The sequence below is a fragment of the Aulostomus chinensis genome, chromosome 18 (genome assembly GCF_037954235.1).
Source record: "Aulostomus chinensis isolate RoL2024-O1b breed Wild chromosome 18, RoL_Achi_v1.0, whole genome shotgun sequence".
NCBI classification, from domain to species: Eukaryota; Metazoa; Chordata; class Actinopteri; order Syngnathiformes; family Aulostomidae; genus Aulostomus; species Aulostomus chinensis.
The window spans coordinates 4,767,744-4,788,524 of record NC_141337.1 but is presented as its reverse complement, the minus strand read 5'-3'; the positions used below and the strand labels follow the sequence as shown (position 1 = coordinate 4,788,524).

The 20,781-nt window shown below is 44.6% G+C and overlaps 1 protein-coding gene across 1 annotated transcript in view; it reads right to left on the bottom strand.

Annotated features, from left to right (window-relative positions):
• Window positions 1–391: 391 nt before the first annotated feature.
• LOC147244772 (rho-related GTP-binding protein RhoN-like) overlaps window positions 392–20,781 on the bottom strand; it is a 37,153-nt gene continuing 16,763 nt past the window's right edge. Inside the window, exons 3-5 of the mRNA XM_086184072.1 lie at window positions 6,561–6,670; window positions 4,312–4,446; window positions 392–1,418 (exon numbers count right to left, since the gene is read on the bottom strand). Coding sequence (XP_086040198.1) covers window positions 1,149–1,418; window positions 4,312–4,446; window positions 6,561–6,670 — 515 coding nt within the window. The 3' untranslated portion in view covers window positions 392–1,148. The remainder of the gene's footprint in view (window positions 1,419–4,311; window positions 4,447–6,560; window positions 6,671–20,781) is intronic.

Here is a 20,781-nt window from a genome sequence, read left to right as displayed (position 1 = left end):
ACGTTTTTGGTTCTTAAGCCTAACCTAACTGTCATACCACATCATTACTCAACAGCCCCTAAATTTTCAAGAAGCTGCAATGAGTGAATAAAGATAAACGTTCAGCTCATCAGTAAGAATGCTTGACGGTAATCGCTTCATCATTGACCCAGAGATTTCGTGACCTGCCGCTGGCTCCGAATGCCGCGCGTGTTCTGAGGTCGGGGTCATCTCACTTATTCCGAAGAGATGAGCGGCAACGTGTCGAGAGATCACGCGCTATCAGTGATTAATAGGCCCCGTTTAAGGAGTTATGAGACAGTTGATTACAGTCTACATTAATGAAATCATCTAAATCTCTCATGTCAGCAAAGTAAAGCCGTATTCATGAAAAATGAGCCAGGAATGATCGTTTCCCTCTGCAGTCAAGCTGTTGCTTTATTTTACACTTCAGTGAAAGTACAACAAAAATAACCCTAACATTTTACCACTTTATATTCCACAAAGAAACATCTTTAAAATAGCCACAACAGCGTTAACTTCAGCAGATCAAACTGACACAATTGGAGTTGATGAGAAAAATAGTGTTAAATGAGCAAAACTAATTCAGATATGTCCTTTTTTTAATGCACTTGTGGTAGTAATGCTTGTACACACCTTCACAATTAATAAAAGCTCATTTCTAGCTCGAAATTGTTTGGTTTGAGCCTTCATTACCATAATGACCAGAATCCCTTTCCAGCATTACTGTACATACAGGTTTTCCTCTCAAATATGGCAACTGGGGGCAACGAGACACTCGTCGTCGTGTCTGCTGAGCAACAATGTCTTTGAAAACAAGCCTCATCCTGCGATGTCCTGCTTGCGCGCGGTTCTCTTCACTCTCCGTAGCGTCCGACATCCTTTCAGCGAATTCACCTGCGACTAGACAGCACTTCCTCTATCACAGCCTCCTCATGTCCAGAGTTTTAGTCAAATCTTCCATCATTTCAAAAGAAAACAAATATGTAAACAACTTTAAAAAAAAATGCACACAAAAATTTATTTTCCTCACTCCTCTGCAGTGCAAAAAAAATGAAAACACAATACAAACAAAACAATAAATAGACTTCCTCTGTTATACATTTCTGTGTTAAAGTATATACATATATATTTATCATGATGGGTCTCTACATGAGGACGCAGCTTTTGGCCCTGTCCTTCCTCATGACAGGGGCTTGGTCCATTTGCTCAGTCCGTCCCGGCAGGGGTGGGAGGGGAAGCTGCGACACTCGCTTTAGCCCCCTACGGGAACTGCTACGTTTTAGCTGCGGCTTGTGCGGCCGCCGTACCGACGCCAGCGTGGTGATGTGGAACACGTCCCGAACACTGTTCTCAGAAACCTTGGAGGTGCACTCGACGTAGGCCACCGCCCCCATCTGTCGAGCTATCGTGCTGCCCTGCAACACACGAGACAGACGTAGAAAATGTCATTTACAGCAACACTTCAGCAGAGTTGTCAAAAATGTGTTGACGTCCTCCACGACATATTTATCTTGCTCTTCTCCTCTCTCAATAGTTTCATATTCTTTTGTAATAGCACCCCTGACACATTAGCGCCTGCTCTGTGGCTCTCCTCAGGCTTTTAGTGCTTATGTCAGATGTGAGTTTGCTCTACATTATGCGAAGCTCTTCAGGGAGAAATTTCAACAGTTCCTCATTGTATCTTGGCATTAACGGCCACTAAATCTCAACTGCGGAAGACCAAATGTTCCCGAAAGTGCAGCGCATCTGAGACTTAAAGCGTTGATCACACCGGAAGACTGAATGTCAACGATATAAACAAGTCCAGAGATAAATGAAGCTCCTCAATCTGAGGCATGAATAATGCAGATGCCCTGACTCCTCGTCTGTCTGTGGTGGTGACGGAGTGAGAGCGCCGGGCTGCTGTTGTCAGGGTCCATGAAGCTATTTAGAGGAGAGGAGACGAACCAGCACCGCAGCTCGCCCCTGAGTCGTGTCACAACAGTTAATTGAGACGGTAAATTATTTGCTCGGGATCAAATCGGAGACAAATCTTTAAATCCCGCTGCCTCGTATTTCACTTTACACAGCCTGTGGCACACAGCAGTTAAAAAAAATAAAACCAAAACAAAAACAACCATCACTCCCTCCCCCAGATGACGGGACTACATTTCCCATGACCCTTAAAATCTCACGCTCCCTGTTACACCCCCTCCTGCTTCACATCTTGAATGATGTGACTTGATATCTATCACTGTGTAAGAAGCAATGAAGTCCTCATTAGGTGGAAGAGTGGAGGTGTGGAGGACGGGGGGGGGGGGGGGCAGGGCGGGCGGGGCAAGGTAGAGATTGCAGCGACAAGCGGAAAAGCTCGATCGGATCTCAGGCAGATTAGTGCGGAAATGTCTGGAGTTCAGCCAGTGGTCACTCTCTCGCCGGCGACTCCTCAGCTGTGTTAGAATTCAATTTAAGATCAGCAACAGGATAAGAGTGCAAGCTATTGGATTAGAGACCCAAAATATTTATTGTGCGCGGCTTTGGCATCTGCTGTGTGACACATTTTAAAGGCATCAGTAGAAGCTGAGTCAGACGGACACAGCGACTGAGACGGAGTAGAACAATTGCTTAATATAAGCCTGGACACAAGTGCTCCCCAGCTATTTTACATTTACTGAGCCATTTGCCAATCCATCTTTTGTTTATATGTCGTATTTGCATGAACTGTCTGGGTTTTTTTTTGTTTTGTTTTGTTTTTTCTATCTCCGCTGGGCTCTCAAGCAGCAGTGGGGGGAAAAAAAAGGCTCCTTTGTTCTGAAGGCTTTTGTGCGCCGGTGAAAAAGTGTGTCCAACACGGGAGAGTACAAAATGAACATGCGGAAAGCTGATTAAAATTCACAGATTTACAGAGCAGTTTATCAACCCCCCGCCCAGCCCCACTTCTTCTCCTCCACCGCCCCCCCCCCCCCCCCTCCTTTGGCTTAGAGGTCACAGCGGCATGTGATAAAAGGGCTCACTCATTTGTCAATGTCTGTTTTATATTCAACCTGCATTTTTGAAAATCTCCAAATCTGCATGAATATTTCCTTTCAGGGAAGAAACGTGTCTCCAGACAAAACTCCTCTAGTCCTGGGTGCTCTTTGTCAGCTCTCGCTACGCGCAACCTTTCATCGCTTGTCAGCAAGTTTCGGTCAAAACGCCGACCCCAGCAACTCGTCCCAGTGGGTTTCGTCGGCTTTTTTTTTTTTTCTGCAGTGGTTGATTGCGTTGCATGAACCTCCCTCTCCTTTCTTGTGGGACTTCATCAGTAAGCCAATACCACTGCTGATCCAAGATGGAAAAATCTAATATTATTGCTGGATTGCTTTCTTTTCTGCATCCGCTGTTGTTTCTCAAAGCTGCATTCCTTCTCAGGGCACCGTCCAACCCTCCAGATTCCAGACCTTTACTGAGCTGACAGACATCTTGACACCAAACAGACGGAAAGCAATCGATGAAATCAGCCCTGTCAAACTGTGCAGCTGGTCAGTATCACAGCTTATCAATTCTTTGCCTTTACAATGGGACAACCAGTATGATTACAAGGCGACGCATCGGTGTCTAAGATTCAGTTCAGCTCCTCGCTGTCCTGTGATTCACAGTAGAGGGAACAAGCCTGAGTAATGGACGTCAGTTCCAGCAAACAAACTACAAGAGGAAAAAAAAAGAAGAAAAAAAAAAGAGTTTATTTATGAAAAAAAATTGTCAACCATTGGGACAGAATCCAAGTCAAACAATTAGTGCATGTTAAGCATGTTTACTTCACGTGGTACAAAGAAGAATTCCAACCTAATCCCTTTGACCTTGGAGAACTTGTATCTGTGCCCAGGAGGGAGCAGAACAAATCTTCTCAGGAGCGGCTGGATGGTCAGGGATGACCACGACCATCAGTTTCAGTTAAAGAAAGTGGTGGTGTGCCCACTTACAATGGTGGAAAACAAATGATGGTGTGTTATTGGGGATAAATCGGTCTCTAGTCGCAGGTTAAAAGGGTGGAGAATTCCGTCTGATCCATACAGAACAGTAGATGGAAGGAGCTGGTAGGTCTGGTGCCATTTAGGGTAAAATAAGATGATGAAGCAGGGTGTGGATTAGGGTGTGGCTACCTTGTGATTGACAGCAACAGTCTCGCACCGCTTCGACCCGTCTCTGGCGGCAAAAAGCTAAGATGGTGACTGACACACTTGGGGTTTTAAAAGCAGCGGGCGATGTCATGCTGGCTATGCTCTGATTCTCATCATCAGCCTACAACCTCTCTCCTCCCCCGGCGATCCATCAGGTTCCTCCGCTCACCTGCTCGTGGGTGACAGGGATGAGGCGCTGCTTCGAGAGTTCCCTCAGGGTGTTGACGTCCGTCCTCATGTCCAGCTTACAGCCCACCAGCACCACTTTGGCATTGGGACAAAACTCCTGCGTCTCTCCTTGCCACTGTGGACACAGGACGAGACACAAAGACCTGGATGACACTAAACATTGGGAGAGTCAATGCAGAGCTGCACTACGGTGAAGTCAAAGACATTTGGACGGGACACCTCCTGACAGCTGGGTGCTTTTGGACAGACCTTGGGACATTTATTTTTATTTATTTATGTATTTGTATTTTAATCCAAACCGTGATCTTTCCCTCACCATGAGCACTATAATTTGTACATAAGCCGCAGGATTGTGAGCCAGGAGGGAGACATCGGGACATTTGCCGCTGTTTTCTTTGCCTAACCAAGTGTTTTTGTTGCCTAAACCTCACCAGACTTTGACCGCAGCTTTGTCACAACTATCTGAAAATATAGCATTTTCCTGTGAGAAGAAACTGAAATGTCCCTCAGTCGGCTTGAGATCTTCACTGGAGAGCGGTTGTGCAGGTACACTCCTGATCCTTTCTGGACATGCGTAGGAGTAGGAGCCAAAAAAAACAATGGACATAACTTGTCATGAGATACACAATTCTCTTCATGAAACATTAACGAGCACATAGTTCAAACATGGAGTGTTTTCATGTGACTGAAATCTGAGTATCTGAATGTGGAACTTGTGTTCAGACATAATAAGGGAACTCCTTCAAAGACCTCGAGCCTGTTTTTGCTCTGTTCACTGCATCAAGGTTATTAATTTTTACTTACTTCTATTAGACGAGCCGAAGAACCATGAAAACATGGCAAGCGTATTCACAGCAGCCTGGTTCAAGTTTCTGCAGTACCTGACGTGTGTTTTACTTTCCTGACACACACTCAGTCAATAAATGGAGTTGAGGTTCTTTTCGGGAAAGGTTGAGCAGTTCTCCGTCGAGATTAAATGTCACTCCTGAAACTCAATTGGAGTAACACAGTTTCTCCATTCCGCGACACAAATAAACAGCAGCAGCAGCCTTGAAATATTCCGCATGCCATGTGCTGCATGTCAGGGTGTCCATTCTTCCTTTAAAACAACCTTTGACCTTTCGAGCCTGTCCCTCCCCTGACGATAACACCCGATCAAAAACCTTGATTGTTTAACCCTCTCTCCTCCCCCAGCTGTCATCCAGCAACCTTGGTGACCCTCTTGTCACCGGAGGTCAAGAGCTAATTTGGGATGGCGATTGCGCAACAGGTTTTCCATGTGCGCCTGAGTTGAGATTACCAGGGTGACAGCGAGGGGTCAGGGGGTCACGGGCAGCCCCCCTGCCAAGGGATTCATGGGAAAACCAAAAGCTTGACTGCTGCTCTGCCTCCCCCTGTTGACAGAGAGGGCTGAGGCTCCTGAGGTATTATTGGTCAAAAAAAAAAGTGTCTTGGTTTTGATCTACAAAGTCTGAAGGGGCAGTTTTCCCAACAGACCACTAAATACATCAGCGGGCCAGCCGTGGGAACTGTCTCCGGCCTGTAAGGTGTGCAGTTAAAAGGCAAGCACACATGGCCTCAAGATGAGAGCCCAGTAAAACGCCGTTTTAGATGACACACAAACCTATTTCACCATGTGTGTGGCACACAAGCTGCCACTGGCTGTAAAAACAAGCAGGACCGCAACCCCGCCCTCCCTGTCCCACCCTAATCTAGTCGCACATCTGGCAAAGTTTCTCGCTTTTCACTCAAGACTTTAAATTTTAAAAGCCTACAGAAATGCAATTTCTAGTACTCCCGTCTCAGTAGCAGTGAACGGGCTCTGCAACAGCTCTTCTTTGATATGGCTGCTCAGGCTAATTTGCGTATCAGATATTCCTCTCTAACCCACCCAGCCGCAAAGCCTCTCCTCTCATTCTTCATTCTGACCTTCTATTCTTCAGAGGAACGAGGGTCAAGTATCCGAGGATGTTTTGATGAGATAAAAGAACGGGAGGCTCTAACCTCTGTGGCGATTTGCTCGACTGTTGAGACAGAAATACTGAAGCAGATGGCACAGACGTTTCAGTGGATATTAGATGTTGATCGAGGATAAAGAAAGAAAGAGGATTCTTTCCGGTTCATTCTCCGGTGTCACAGCAGATTTTAAATGCTGACCTATAATGTTGAGAGAAGGAGAGGAAATAAAAAAAAATAATAATAATAATAATAAAAAAAAAAAACACTGACCTTCTTTATGACACTGTCCAAAGTCTCTGGGCGGCTGATGTCAAAACAGATGAGAACCGCATCTGAATCGGGATATGCAAGCGGCCTCACATTGTCGTAATAAGAAGAACCTGTGGACAGAAAATAACATATGGCAAAAGGTCAGGATGTCTTCAGAGAAATTCCTCTGAGCGATATTTTAAGCCAATTTAACCCCATGAGTTACTTCCTCCCCGGCCATATGGTTTATTCTGTCAATTAGGAACATATTGCACATCTAAGAAGGTGAGCTAAAGGTCATTAAAACACAGATTGCACATTAAAAAAGCGTCTATGACATGCTCTTGGACATGCCGCGGCTTGAGTCAGCTTGCAGATGCAAATGAGTCCCGATCTTAACAGTCGTGTGCACATATTTGAGTATCTTTGTCTCCTGGGCTTCCACGTGCACACAGCTGTGGCCCCTCTTTATCGCAGCGCTTCACCAGGAATGTTGAGAGGTCGAACACGCACACACACTCAAAATGAATTATAATGGGTGCAGGACCAGAGGAATTGTGCAGACCATCCATATTCATCTTGAAAGGAAAGGCAGAACAAAAACGAAAGGTTGAAACCCTTAATTCTCTCAATTCATCCCTCAACCTGTCTGTCTCGCAAATGTTTAAAAATCTTTCCGACTGTGTGAGATTCACACACACGCGCGCGCACACACACACACACACACACACTCACTTCTCATTTCTGTACCTTGATCAAATGTGAAGCCAGAGCGGTGCCTCTGTGCTTTCACAAGCCACTCACTTACACAGCTCTTGCTCTCTTAAAGCTCTCATTAGAGGGCTTGTAAAAATATCTGGGCTCTCTGGGAAATGTGGCCGGAGCGGTATGCACTCTCCCTCCTTCTTCCCTCGGGAGCTGGTTCCGACTTGAACTCTTGATCGTAGCAGCATCGTGGCTGCATATATTAAGTGTCGTAGAAGTCCTGGATTTGGTGGTAAATCATGCATTTTGCATGTTACATCGCTAGAAATGTGCGTACGAATCACGCACTGCAGCGGTTGCATTTTTCTTGGCTGACCCTTTCTAAAAATCGGACCTGTCAATTCAGATTTTTTTTCTTTCAAACACATAGAGTCTAACTGACTGTACAATCAAAACATTTCTGCAACTTTGCCGTCGTCTGACTCAACAGTATGAGAATCAGAATCACACCGTACCATTTTCCCAGTACAACGAGGCTGCAGTAAATGTACAGTGTGCTTTAGGTTTCACATTAGAAAACAGCTCCAGTGCATGTCTAATATTTACATCTTCTTTGCTTGAATAGAGTTTTCCTCTGATTTGGGATGCAACAAGCGGTCCTACTAGATTGGCAGGTCATGCCAAACATGGCTGACTACACCTTTACATGCCGTTTCCAAATACCGCAATCTGTTATTTTGGGGCCGATGGCTAGATTAAGCTGGCAAACCATCCGATTCGGGTTAGCAGCCGATCAATCAGAACATCTCTATTGTAAGTGAATGTCAAATACTTGGTTACATAAAAGATTTCCAATACTATTAATCCACCCCGACTGACGATGATAATTATGTTTATACTGTGCTTCATACCAGACCTTTACACAATAGTCAGTCAGCCTGTTCAAGCGCTGCATGCCTTTGTCAGGGTAAATGGAGTCGGCACAATGGTGCTACAGCCTGTTTCAGCATCACTATGTTCTCTTTGTTAATGATGGAATGAGACTACAACAATGGAAGCGCACGGCCGGGAGCCCCAGTCATTCAGCTGGCTGTCCTACGTTGACCTGCTCGCCTCCCTGCTGAGAACAATACCCCAGACGGCCTGAAATCCAAACGCAGGCTACGCATTAAAGATTGATTCCTGTTTGGCCTCCAAGTGAGTGAAGCAGTTTTATTTACACTCGCTGATTCCTCACCAAAACATGCCGTGACATCACGGGCCAACAAATATCCCAACCACCTTATAAGACCTCGTAAAAGTCTTGTGCAGCATCACACTTGGACTCAGAGACACAGTGTACAGGAAGTAGCTCTCTTCCAGCGTCCACAACCCTCTAACTTCACTAAGCAGACCAAACGGCTCAAATCCTAATCTGAATGAAGTCTCCTTCTTTCTTTTAGAGATGATTCTTTTATATATTTGGTTGCGCGGAATAGGTGTCTCACGCTCATCATCTGAATTCTAATTTTAACTGCAACAACGTTGCAGAATAGCAGCACAACCCTGCTGGCAATGAAAGGTTCGAATGTGTTTAACGCTCTCCAGCTCCCATCAAAACCTACACATGTTGCATGCCCTCAGGTGACAATGTGTAGCATGATGATAACCTTTCTGGCTTGTAGAACCATATCTCACGCCTGGGAATATTAATTATCCTGTTCCGAATTAGCAAACACTCACCGTCCAAACAGACTACGAGCTAGAGGACCAATTAATATCATTCCCATTCTCTTTTAAATAAAGTTATGGCTCACTTACACGCAGGGATGCACCAACTGACTGACACTTGGCCTGATGCTGCTGGTGGACTGCGATGCACAGACAGTTTACTATTTTGTACCAACTTACTTGTTTCGTAATTACAAAATACATTTCATTCCCTGAATGTCAGAAGAAAAAAACCCATAACAATGACTTTGTTTTTTTTGGCTGGAAACCTGAACAAAAAAAAAGGAAAGCTATAAAGACAGATACACAGATAATTTAACTACATTGAACTTAATAGCGAGGCACTGTCGTTTTTTAAATTTTTTTTTTTTATAATGGCACTTACCGACTCTTTCAATGTAAGTTGGTTTAATTTATGTTGCTATTTTTTGTGCACCTTGATGGAGGGAAACTCAATTTTGTTCTACTGTATTCCTACTTGATATGATTGCGGTTGGAGCGATAAACTCTGAAACAAGCCTATCATGAAGTTTCCAACTGATTGTAGTTTTCAGTGGTTTCAGTAGTTTGACAGTCAGCCTGATGTTCACCGGGCGGTAAACATTTCTACAGTGAGCAGCAGCAATCAGAGACGGGAATCAAATGTGTTTTTCCTCACTTTCCTGTTGGGGTCAAATTTGAAGTTTTTTGATGTTTTTACTTGTTTTGTTTTTTTTTGTTTTTTTTGTTCTTTTACAAGTTTTTCAAAAAGAGTATATATTTTGAGCCCAAAATTCCAAAAGTGTAATATAAAACTCGAGCTGCTGAGTTTGGAGTGGGGTTCAACAGACTTCGGTGGTGATGTATCATTTATGTCTTGCTGCCACTGTGCTGTCAAATCAGACCAAAGAGGACAACAAGTGCACAGTTGATGAGATTAAAAAAAAAAAAAGTCAATACAAGACTAATATCCTACGACCTTGAGGCTTCTGCTGGCGTACATACCATCGTTAGTCTCCCAGCTCCAGGTGAAGCCTTATGGCTAGAAAGTAAATCCTCTCGGGTGAGAATGAGTGGGACTTCCCCTCCAGAACCTCACCACTGAGCTCTCCAGTCACTCTATCCTCACTTTAACTTGTGGTGCTGTGGCCTCAAACACTGCTACCTCCTAGCATGCTGTCATCTGCTAAAGTCATACACCCCCTCCCACCTCAAGTTTAGCACCTCGAGCTAATGTTTGATCCTGCTGAGTGAGCAGAACCAACACACACACACACACACACACACACACACACACACACACACACAAAAAAAGCCCAAACACTCACATACTAAGTTCAACACTCAGCAAAGCACATTGTACGACAGCGAGCTCTGGTCACACATCAGGTGCTAAAGCTGCTGAAGTTGGCCTTTAATATGTATCGCGGTGCAGCAGACCCGGACTGAGGTGAGAGCCGATGGAAAAAAACAACAACCAGGCAGAGCATGTGGGCGGCATCAGAAAAGATTTAATTACTTCGACAGCGGGGCGAGAGCAAGGTGCAGAGGCACGCAAGGATGAGAGCAGCAACAAGGGAATTAGGCATCTAAATCAAGGGGGAGAGATGTCAAATGAAGGAAAGTTGAGAAAACACAGCTTGTTTAAGTTAAGATGTAATTAGAGGCTGTAATGAGGCCGTTGGGATCGATTTGTCTATCCCGAAGATCAAAATGATTGGCAGGACACGGTCATGACAGGCCTTGTCACGACAAACCAATTCAAAGCTCTTCTGCCCTGAGCGACAGAGAGGCTACCTCAGCACTTCTGCAAAGTCAGAGAAAAGTCCTCTGAGGGGAGCGGAGAGGAGAAAAAGTGTTTAAAACAAGCCGAGCAGGCACAAATAGAATCCAATCACCATAACCATCAAGAACATGAGCAGGAGGAGGAGGAAAAGTTTTCTCCTGATTGTAAAATATATCACCCCCTGAAATGTACTCAACCCCCCCTTCCAGCAGGGAAACATGATCAGTGATAAAAGAGTATGTAGTGTAGAGGACTGGAAGACGGGGGTTGTTCACTGTGTGTTTGGGTGGGTAATGAAAGCTCTGGATTCAGCAGGACAGATCAAATAAAGAGGTATGAGAGCTCGGGGTTGGGAGAGCTGGCCTGGGCCCATTCACTGTGAAGTGGAACAAAAGGTCAATTGAATTTCAGACAGAGGTAGTATGAGGAGAGCGAGGGAGGGGCACGCCTGGCAGGAACCACTAAAAACCATCACGCCTGGCACAGAGCGGGACCCTGACACACCATGCCAAGGACAGGCATAAAACACTCCTCACAAAAGCTCCTTGAGCATTAGCATTAGCTCGATTTAACATTGGTGATCCTTCAAAAGTGGAAAGTGGATTTCTGTCTTTATTTCCACGGGGCTAATTAGCGCTAAGCCACACCACTGCAGAACTCGGGAGACATCACCGAGCAGAGGTGACAGAGGTGGGAGAGAGGCATTCGCCAGCCGTCAGTCAGGCTTCATCAAAGGCCAGAAATATCCCAGAGGATGTTAACGCAGAAAGGAACTTAGTGGAGCGCTAAGGTACAGTAATAAGGCTGGAGGCTTTGTGCTATGACTTCATTTACGCCTCTGTCCCCTGACACGTCAACTCCCCCGGAGGGACAATCTGTCTATGACATGACAGCTCACTATCTCCTCACCGAAATGATGAAGACAAACAATGAAATAAATCTAAATGGTGCAATCGTTTGACGAAGAAGATTCTTGAGTGTGCAGCGGCAGAAGCATCCAACAAAGCCTCCCAGCCTTCAGTGCATTAATCTGTACTATCACAGCAGGACATTTCTCTTTTCCCTCTCAGTTTGTAGCATACTCATTGCAAACACAGCCAAAAAGCAAACCATTATACGAGAGGGGAAAAAGAAAAAGCCTTTGCCTCCAGGCCTTCTGATGTGTTCATGCACATATGGCAGGGAATCAGCGGCAACTAACAGCCTCATTAGGCCATCCTCTGAAAAACACCCATGCGCAAAAACAAAGGCAGCGCATGAGGAAACTAATACCCTCTAAAATGTCACCAAATAAATGAAAACAGTTAGTGTGGCTCAGTTAGCCGTAACCTCAGTAGCACATTGAGCATCATCTCCCCCCCTCTTCTCCTTGCAGCTGTTTTCCTCTTCACCTTCAAAGCAAAGGCAAAACATTTCAAGTTGGGGTGGCCAAGTATCGTAGCAACCTGGAGGGATGCAAATGGCTTCACCGTGAGGCTGTGAAAGCAAGAAAGGAGGAAGAGGGCGAGGAGATTGCGCCGGCTAATAACTTCGACGTATGGATGATTAGAGGTGAATAGAAGAAGACTGGCACTCCACATCCTCTAAGAGGCTGAGCAGACATTTCGTTGCTGAAGGTGTGGTTGCAGTTGTGGGCAATTATGGCTGCATCTCAATCAGGGTTTGACTTAAACTTGGATAAACACAGAGTGCTGCCAAGACACCCTTTGAGTGGAGGTGGAGTTGCTCTGGCTGAGTGTACCACCGCTGAGCGAGACAGCATGTTTTATTATGTGAATATAAGCCTGAGCAAAACTTTATTTTTACAACCAGAACCCAATATGGCACAGAACTCACTCCCATAGCAGAATTCACACGCCAAGAAGGAAAATGTACCTGAAAAACCGGCGCACATCTGATTTTCAACAAACTGTAAAAGTGCAGACGTATGAAGTTCAAGTCGAACAGTTTAAGCAAAGTGCTTCAAGTACTCACAAAGAGGTGTCTAAAGCGTATAAAGATGGGTTTTTCCCTCCTGAATTACTTCTTTGTGGCTCCAGAGTGCAGAAAGAACCAACCACAGTTATTTAGCTTGAAGCTAATGAGTAATGATGGCAAACAACAACTACAACAACAAAGATTCCCAAAAACATTGGTTTATAAATGTTAAATAGCATCAAGTCCACATCTCCTTTATCAGACTGTATGCAAAAAGAAAAAGAATTTTAAAACTTGAACCAACTCAAACCAGCAAAGTCAAGTTTAAGTCAGTTCGTTCAGGCATACAGTTTTGTTTTTTTTTAACTCAAAAGCATTTGTGGATGAAGAGAACGTGGATTAAACCAGACGTTGCACTTGAGAGTTTGTAGACAGATGTTTTTGGGAAACTTTGCTGTTCTTAGCCATGGGTCTCCATGAAGCTAAATATACGTAGCTGACTCTTTCTGCGTTGTTAAGTCAAAAAGATGTAACGCAGGAGGGGGAAAAACTCATCTTTCTGAGGTCAAGGCATCTATTTGTGAGTTCTCCAAAGGAAAAAAAAAACAACACTTTTTGGGTGAAGTATCACTTTAAGGTCCAAATGTATGTTTCAGCTTTTAGTTGTATTTTTCCAAATCTCCAGCTGGGTTTCCCCTCATTTCTGCATGATGATTAAAAACTGTTCGCTGACACTTGAGACTGTCTAATCCATCTGAGTGAAGTGAATTAATTTCATGTCCATGTTGCATTATCTTTGAACGGAAATCAAAATTAAGATTAACGTCAGGTTCATTTGACAAATGCTGCTCAGCAAGACTTCATAGCAATAATGTGACAAATATTAATGCCATGTTGATTGAGAGGGATTTTATAACTCAAACAGGTTTCAAGTGACTGTTAATTCATTTTCATGCAATACGACAATGAATAAAAAACGAGTGAAGCGCTTGGAGAGCACAGAACCACAGACGGGATCAGTCAGTGATTGTGGGGCCCTAAAATGACTGAAAATGTACATTTTAAAAGTCAGAGACCACACCCACATCCACAGATTATTCTGGAATGTAAATGCTTCAGGCGGCAGGGTGCAGCACTGTCGCCTCACAGCAAGAAGGTTCCGGGTTCGAACTCCGGCTGGAGCACGGGGTCTTTCTGTGTGAGTCTCCATGTTCTCCCTGTTCCTGCTGGGTTCTCTCTGGTACTCCAGCTTCCTCCACAGTCCAAACACATCAAGAGGGGACCAGGTCAATCCAGACTCTAAATTGACCGTAGGCGTGGCTGTGAGTGTGAATGGTTGTCTGTCTCTATGTGTTGGCCCTGTGATGGACTGGCGACCTGTCCAGGGTGAACCCCGCCTCTCGCCTGAAGGTAGCTGGGATAGGCTCCACCCACCCACGACCCTTAACAGGGTAAGCGGTAGAAAATGGATGGATGGTAAATGCTTCAACGTGACCCTATCGGCCTGCTGTTCTGCACACACAATGCAGGATCCACTGCGGTGTTCAACCCCGAAGTCAAACAACGATATGACACATTGGAAAATTAACAGCCTTTAGGGTCTAAGACAGTAAAGCATCTGGATCACTGTTGCTTCCAACGTGTTGTTGTTGTTGGGATTTAATTACCATTAATCCAAATCATGCTAAGATGTTTACATCATCATGCTGATTTGATTCATCTGCAAATTAAGAAAGAGGCAACTTTTAAAATCCTTTTTTCTAAATGGAGTTCAGTACAGAGGGGACCCCCCCCACCACCACCACCACCACCACCACCACCATCAATCTCTGCTGCCATGACTCAGCTTTCTTCTCTCAAGGCTTTGTTCCTCATCTCCATCCCCTGCCTGTCGTCATAAATTCTGCTGCTAGCTTCACCGATCAGCAGGTGGACACAATTAGACGGTGGTGTTGCTGTGCTCATGCATTCAGCAACTTATAGTTGCGTAAAAAGTAAAAGTGTGACCCTCTAAATCCTTTCACCAATTCTTCTGAAGAAAATCTATCAGATAAAGTGAGAGTTTGAAAGTCACAGCATGACATGTTGAGCTAACTTCCTCCTCCACCTGTGCTGAAATTTCAAAGCTATTGCTGATGATTAAAGGCCTAAATGTTTGGAATATTGGACCTGGGGAGGTAAAATTACAACTTTCAAATTCATATGGAAATGTGGCCAAATTTCAAGGCAGAAGCCACAGAACGTGATCATTTAAAGATTTGATATGCCTTAGGACTGGAAAATCAACTCAATCCTGTGAGACGAATCATTAAAAAGTCTGTAACGAAGTAACCTCAGCTGGCCTGCTCTCTGCTCGTGTAGGGAGCGCATACTGCACACGCTCACCGTACACACACACGCACGCTCAGATAAAACTGTTGATCTCTAATAGAGATGGCTGTGTCACGTTTTCAAAGGTGTTAGCCTCACAGCTGGGACAGTGGAGGTGACATTGGGTTAAATGGCCATTAACCTTCCATGTCTGCGGCTTTCAACAAGGGATATTGATCAAAGTCTTTCCCTCTGGAGGAAGTGCAGCCTTTGAAGGGCGTCAAGCTCCTTCCACGGATCTGTTCTGAGCTCTGCTGCCGAGGACTTAATGCCTGTATCTGTCGTCCAATCCTGGGTTTAAGAGCTGGGCCAGCCACCGCTCCGACAGCACAGGCAGGGGACAGAGCAGCATTACTGTCCGTCTCCTGCTCGCCCCAGGGGTATGGAGATGGAGGAGTGTGTCCGCTTTCAGCTTCTCCTGGCTCTTCTTCTATATTCACACACACACACACACACACACACACACACTCATTCCACCAAAGAAATAGCGATGCATTTCATCTCCCGTTGTTTGATCTCTGTCTGTCTGCGGCTCTGATTCCTGCTGCGTTTTGCATTGAAAGATCACTGTGCTTCTCGTGTCGCTTACATCTCACTCCTGTCAATCTATATTCTTACAAAAATAAAATAAGCCCGTCGTGCCTCTATATGAGTTTTCTTCTTTGAATTGTTCTTCAGATTTAGTGTGGCATTCTTTATTGGTGCAGCGCTCAGAGGCAGTCAATTCCTGAGAGATGTTCTGGTGTTACAGAACAAACACAATACGAACACAACCATGAATTTGTTAGTGTGAGAAAGTCAAGCAGCTGCGAACAACTGCTGGCTGCGTGCAGGGAGCCAACAAACATCAGTTTTTATCTATTTCTGTGTTTCCTCCGTCTCTGTGCCTCTCCACCACACCAGAGCAGTTGAGTCTCGTCAGAGCAGAAGCCGCAACAAATTGTTTAGACAGGATCCACCAAATGACAAAGTCAAAAAAAAAAGAAAAAAAAAAAAAGAAAAACAGACAGACACTAGTTACAGAACACCAGATGCTGACTTGAGGATTATTTGTTTTATGCACGACCTCTTTCACCGCTCAAACTAGAGTTGAACCCTTGCTGATCTCAAATCCCCGCGACAGACTGCCAGACTTTATTTGTTTTTGTCTGGTTACTCAACTTGGATAAGCAACATCTCAGAGAGGAAAGGATGTTGTTTCTTTATTTTTTCGGAGGAGAATACAGACTTTTTTTCTTTTTTTTTTTTGGAATATCCAGTTTCACTCCTTAAAAGCTAAAGTGCTGAGCAGATCACACAGAGGCCCTGAGGACTTGTGGATCCCATCTGTCGCACCCAGAGGAACGAGGACGCCCGGAGAAAAGAGGTCAAAGGTCACCATCATTGAAAATATACCCTTATATACTTGGACTGCTGCATTGCGATCGGGGTGTTACAGTACTTTGGTCTGTAGCGAAATGTCGATTAAAGATCAAATCCATCTTCATAGGCGCACCTTTACTCCGGAATATTACGGAACGTATCTTTTCAACAGCTCCCCCATGACATTTTTATATTTATTTTATTTCTTTTTTTTTTTAAAGAACAAATTGTTTTTCCATGTAATTTTATGTTTGGGATTGGACCTGCCAGTCTGATGCGTGGTTAGCATGGCGTGACATGCCTGTAAAGACGGACGAGTCAGGAGTAACACTGACGGGTGGCATGTGACAGGTGTTACATAACCGAGTCAGGTGGAGATAAGCAGGAATATTTGTTCCACATTTATGTATTTAGATGACAAGTGAAGCGAAATGCATCAGTGCAAATATATCTGCTTTTATGTCTCAGAGGAGGAAAAATACACAAGCAGAGCAAAGGCCACAGTATTTCCCTCTGTGAAACCCAAATAAATCCCACCATTAATGAATTAGTTCACATGCAGAAAACAATCATCTTCTCAGACTGCAGACGGCTGAAAGAAAATTGACAAAAGTACAGCATAATAAGTCGGGCCTATTATAAGACTTCATAGTCTGGAGCAGTTTCTTGGTTGCATGGAAACCAAATAAAAGTGAGGCTGTGCTTCTTTTAAAAGCGTAATTCCCTCAACAACCTCTTTTTCAGAGGCACAGAGACCAATGTGAGGGTAAAGCGTGACGTTTGACTGAGTTTTATGAGGTCTCAAAACTCCACTGCGTCATTCACAACCATCAGGATGAAGTCTTTCCGGGTTTGCGTCTTTCTGCTTCCAGCAGAAGAGCTGTACACTGTAACGCACCCAGAGGACAAATACTGTCGAGGTTCAAGGCAACGGGATCCCCGACACCTGACAACTACTCATGGAGATGAGCGCCGGGATGGATCACATCATAATACCCCTAAGAAATAGCAAGAATCCCAGTGACACTTCAGTATTATGAGATGTATAAATGGGGTTCATGGAAACACACGTTAATGTGAAGGTAAAACACAGATGAACATCCCGACTGAGAGAAAACAACGTGTGCCCTTGCAGGACGTGCTTTCTATGTCCCTTTACAGTTATTAATGATGCCACCCAGTGGTACCACTACAATAGTGGTACAGTACCTCTAAAAAAACTCTTCCCCTGATGACACACGTGGGCACATCCACATGGTCTCTCTTGGACTGCGTGCAGCTGTGCGCCAGCCGTGTGTTCTGAGTTTTTAAGCGCTGAGATCTCCCTCTGTTTACATCACCAGAACTTTTCCCAGAAGTGATCGGCTGCTCCTTGTGTACCATTGATCCGTTTAACTACAGTCGCATTGATTTGATGGATCTGTTTTTTTGGTTTTTTTTGTGGAAACAAACTGCCAGTGTTCTGCGGCATCACATTTTCTCTGACAAACAAGTTTTTGTATTTGTTTTTTTTTTTAGTCATTTTTCAAACTGCGTTTGTGTTTCTCACAGTTCGCTGTGTTTTCTCTCATTTGCACAACGAGGGAATACAGCAAGATCCGTCCCAAGTCCTCCAGTGGTCAGTGAACAAGTTCAACATGACTATTATGCATGTTAACATGTCGAAGACCACCTAAGCTGCTATATCCATCCATCCATTCATCCATTTTCTACTGCTTATCCTGTCCTCGAACCCGGAACCTTCTTGCTGTGAGGCGACAGCGCGAACCACTGCACCACGTGCCGCCCCTAAGCTCTTACATATCATGTTCGTTCATGAATTTGCAACACTACATACCAGAACTTGCTGCTGTCCAGGGACAAAGACCAACTTTGGGACTATAAATGAAGGCGAAGGTGGAGGATGGGCCGCATCAGAGCTCATCCAAAAACGGGTTTCCACCTTGGGTATTTACTTTTTTTCAAAAAGGCAGAAACCTCCTCAAGTGAGGGTGAAAACTATAGTGCATAACACAAAATTTGCTATTCACATCAGCCTTTTCAAAGTGATACCTCCAAATGCACAGCGAAACACCTTGACGGAAACCCTTTTCCGGTAACTTGTGTGTCACATTTTATTATGACCACACGTGGGACTCAAAATGCAAACCGCTGTCTCACACGTCAATGCTGATGTTGACTGTAATTAAATGTCCCAATAGAACAATTAGGACACAAACTATAATATACAGACAAATCTTTGAAGAGAGGTCTCCTAAAACTGGTGTAAAATGTTAATCCCGCACACCTTTCTCATACCGTTTTTGAGAGCACACCAAATTGCTTGGACTTAACTGCCGGTATTAAACACCCACTCTAATTCTCTGACCTAGACTGTCACAATTAATTTTCCTTTGAAAAGCTGCCACCATTCACACTACCGTATCTCTCACACACACACACAGTATTCAAATTAATTTCTCTATATTCCCTTTCACCTGCATAACAGCATATCCTTTATTTCCACTCCTACACATTTTAATCTCACACTCTCTCCTTTTTAAAAGTTGTACTCCAGCTTGAGGATTTTCATTAAAACTTGTAATAACACTGCCTGCAACTTCTCTGACCGCTGCCATGACAGGACTGAAACTCTTCAGGCAGCAGCTACACAGACGTATCAAAGAGTAGAAAAGGACATCCTCTGCTACATCGACTCCGCTTCCTCCAGTGCATACCCATCTAAACGCATCCCTATCATGGTGCTATCTTTCCCCCAGCCCACTCTGCAACCCCCCAGGGAGGTCACAGGGGAGACATGGCACCACTTCAAGTGCAATTTCACTTCCACAAAAGCAGCAACCGCAGGAAAGAGAGCACATTGGATGTTGTTTATAAATAAAGTCATCCATAAATGATGGCGCCTGTCGAGCGTGTGTGAGTGAGGGGAAGGTGTGTGTGTGCAGGGGGGGGGGGGGGGGGGGGGGTTGAAGGATGAAGGTGAAAGATGGCCTCTCTCCATGTATCTCCTTCTGCTTGGTTGGGTTGCAGACGGATGCTGAGAGGGTGAGCAGCCAGAGGGACTGAACGCTAGCTTTGGGAGCAGCCGAACCAGTCAGCGTGGCTGTTTGAAGTAGGCTGATCAAAGCTGGCGCTGCAGCGGCTTCTGTTGCGCTCAGCAGAGGGACTGGACCAGGAGAAAACACACAGAGACCCAGTTCCCAGGGTGGGTTTCCTGTCTGCCGGGATGAGGCATTCAGTGCTGCCGCTGACTGCTTCTGGTTCAGTGTCACTTTGGGTCTTTCCCTTAAGTCAATTTCCCAAAAACGTGGACATTATCCTAGAAATGTGATGTGTTAATTTGATAACATGACGATTCCAAGTAATGACATAGTTTCAGTTATTTGATTACAGTCACAAGCCTGCTGACAATTTTGGTCCTTGTCTTTTGTTACATTGCAGAATCATAGAAGGAAATGGAATTAAATCCTGCGGGAAATCGAGCAAAGAGCGACGGATAAGCAGAACACAGTCATTCGGCATGAAGTAAAGATTTTTTTAAATAAAGTGGGACCGATACTGGAATTTGGAGGCATATGCAATACCAATATTACAGAGTTTATATGGTCTGATATTCTGTATGTAAGCACTGAGCTTTAGGGCGAGCCTCCAACCACTGTTACCACTGTTCTGACCACATGCACTGATACGTTATGCCGGTGACTGTCTAATTTGCTCTGGTTTATAGTTTTGTGCTCTGCCAGCAGCCAGAGTGGCGAATTGCTGTTTTGAAACTTACAGACTGTCATGGGGCTAAATATTCTCCCGACGTATATGTTGTCCGCCACCGTTCACACGCAACTTCGTGCTAAACGTCACGTCACATGTTTGTTTGTTGCCCACACAAATGGCAGCTTTTAAGAGGAATATTACACCTCCATTTCACACAGACAAGTCAGCAAATTCCCACCTCTACCAGGCCACAAATTTGGCGCACTCTCTGTCTGAAAGGGGCTAAAGACAACCTGTGAGGTAACTTAGCTTAGCCAGTTAGCTACTGGCAGACACCATGCTGAAAATTTGATTTGGGACGGGCAATAAGGCTGAGCTGCTCTTTCAATGAATAGATTGACGTACAACAAATATGGATATATGAACAACAATCATTTCTGGCTTATAGAAAATAAACCAGCATGTTTTTTCTTCTGTAGCGAAGTGATGACCATTGATGTGACAGCACTACGAAGGGGCGTTTGGCTCGTCGGGACTATGGCCAACATTGCCTGTCCGCTATATCAGTCAAAGCTCCGGGTCCAAATATCAAAGTGTTTCCTGGGAAAGAGACGACATCCGCCTGTCCTCAAACTAACCATTTGTTTTGTATTTATTTACTCAGAAATACAGAAGACCATGTTTTCATTTGAATATCTCGAG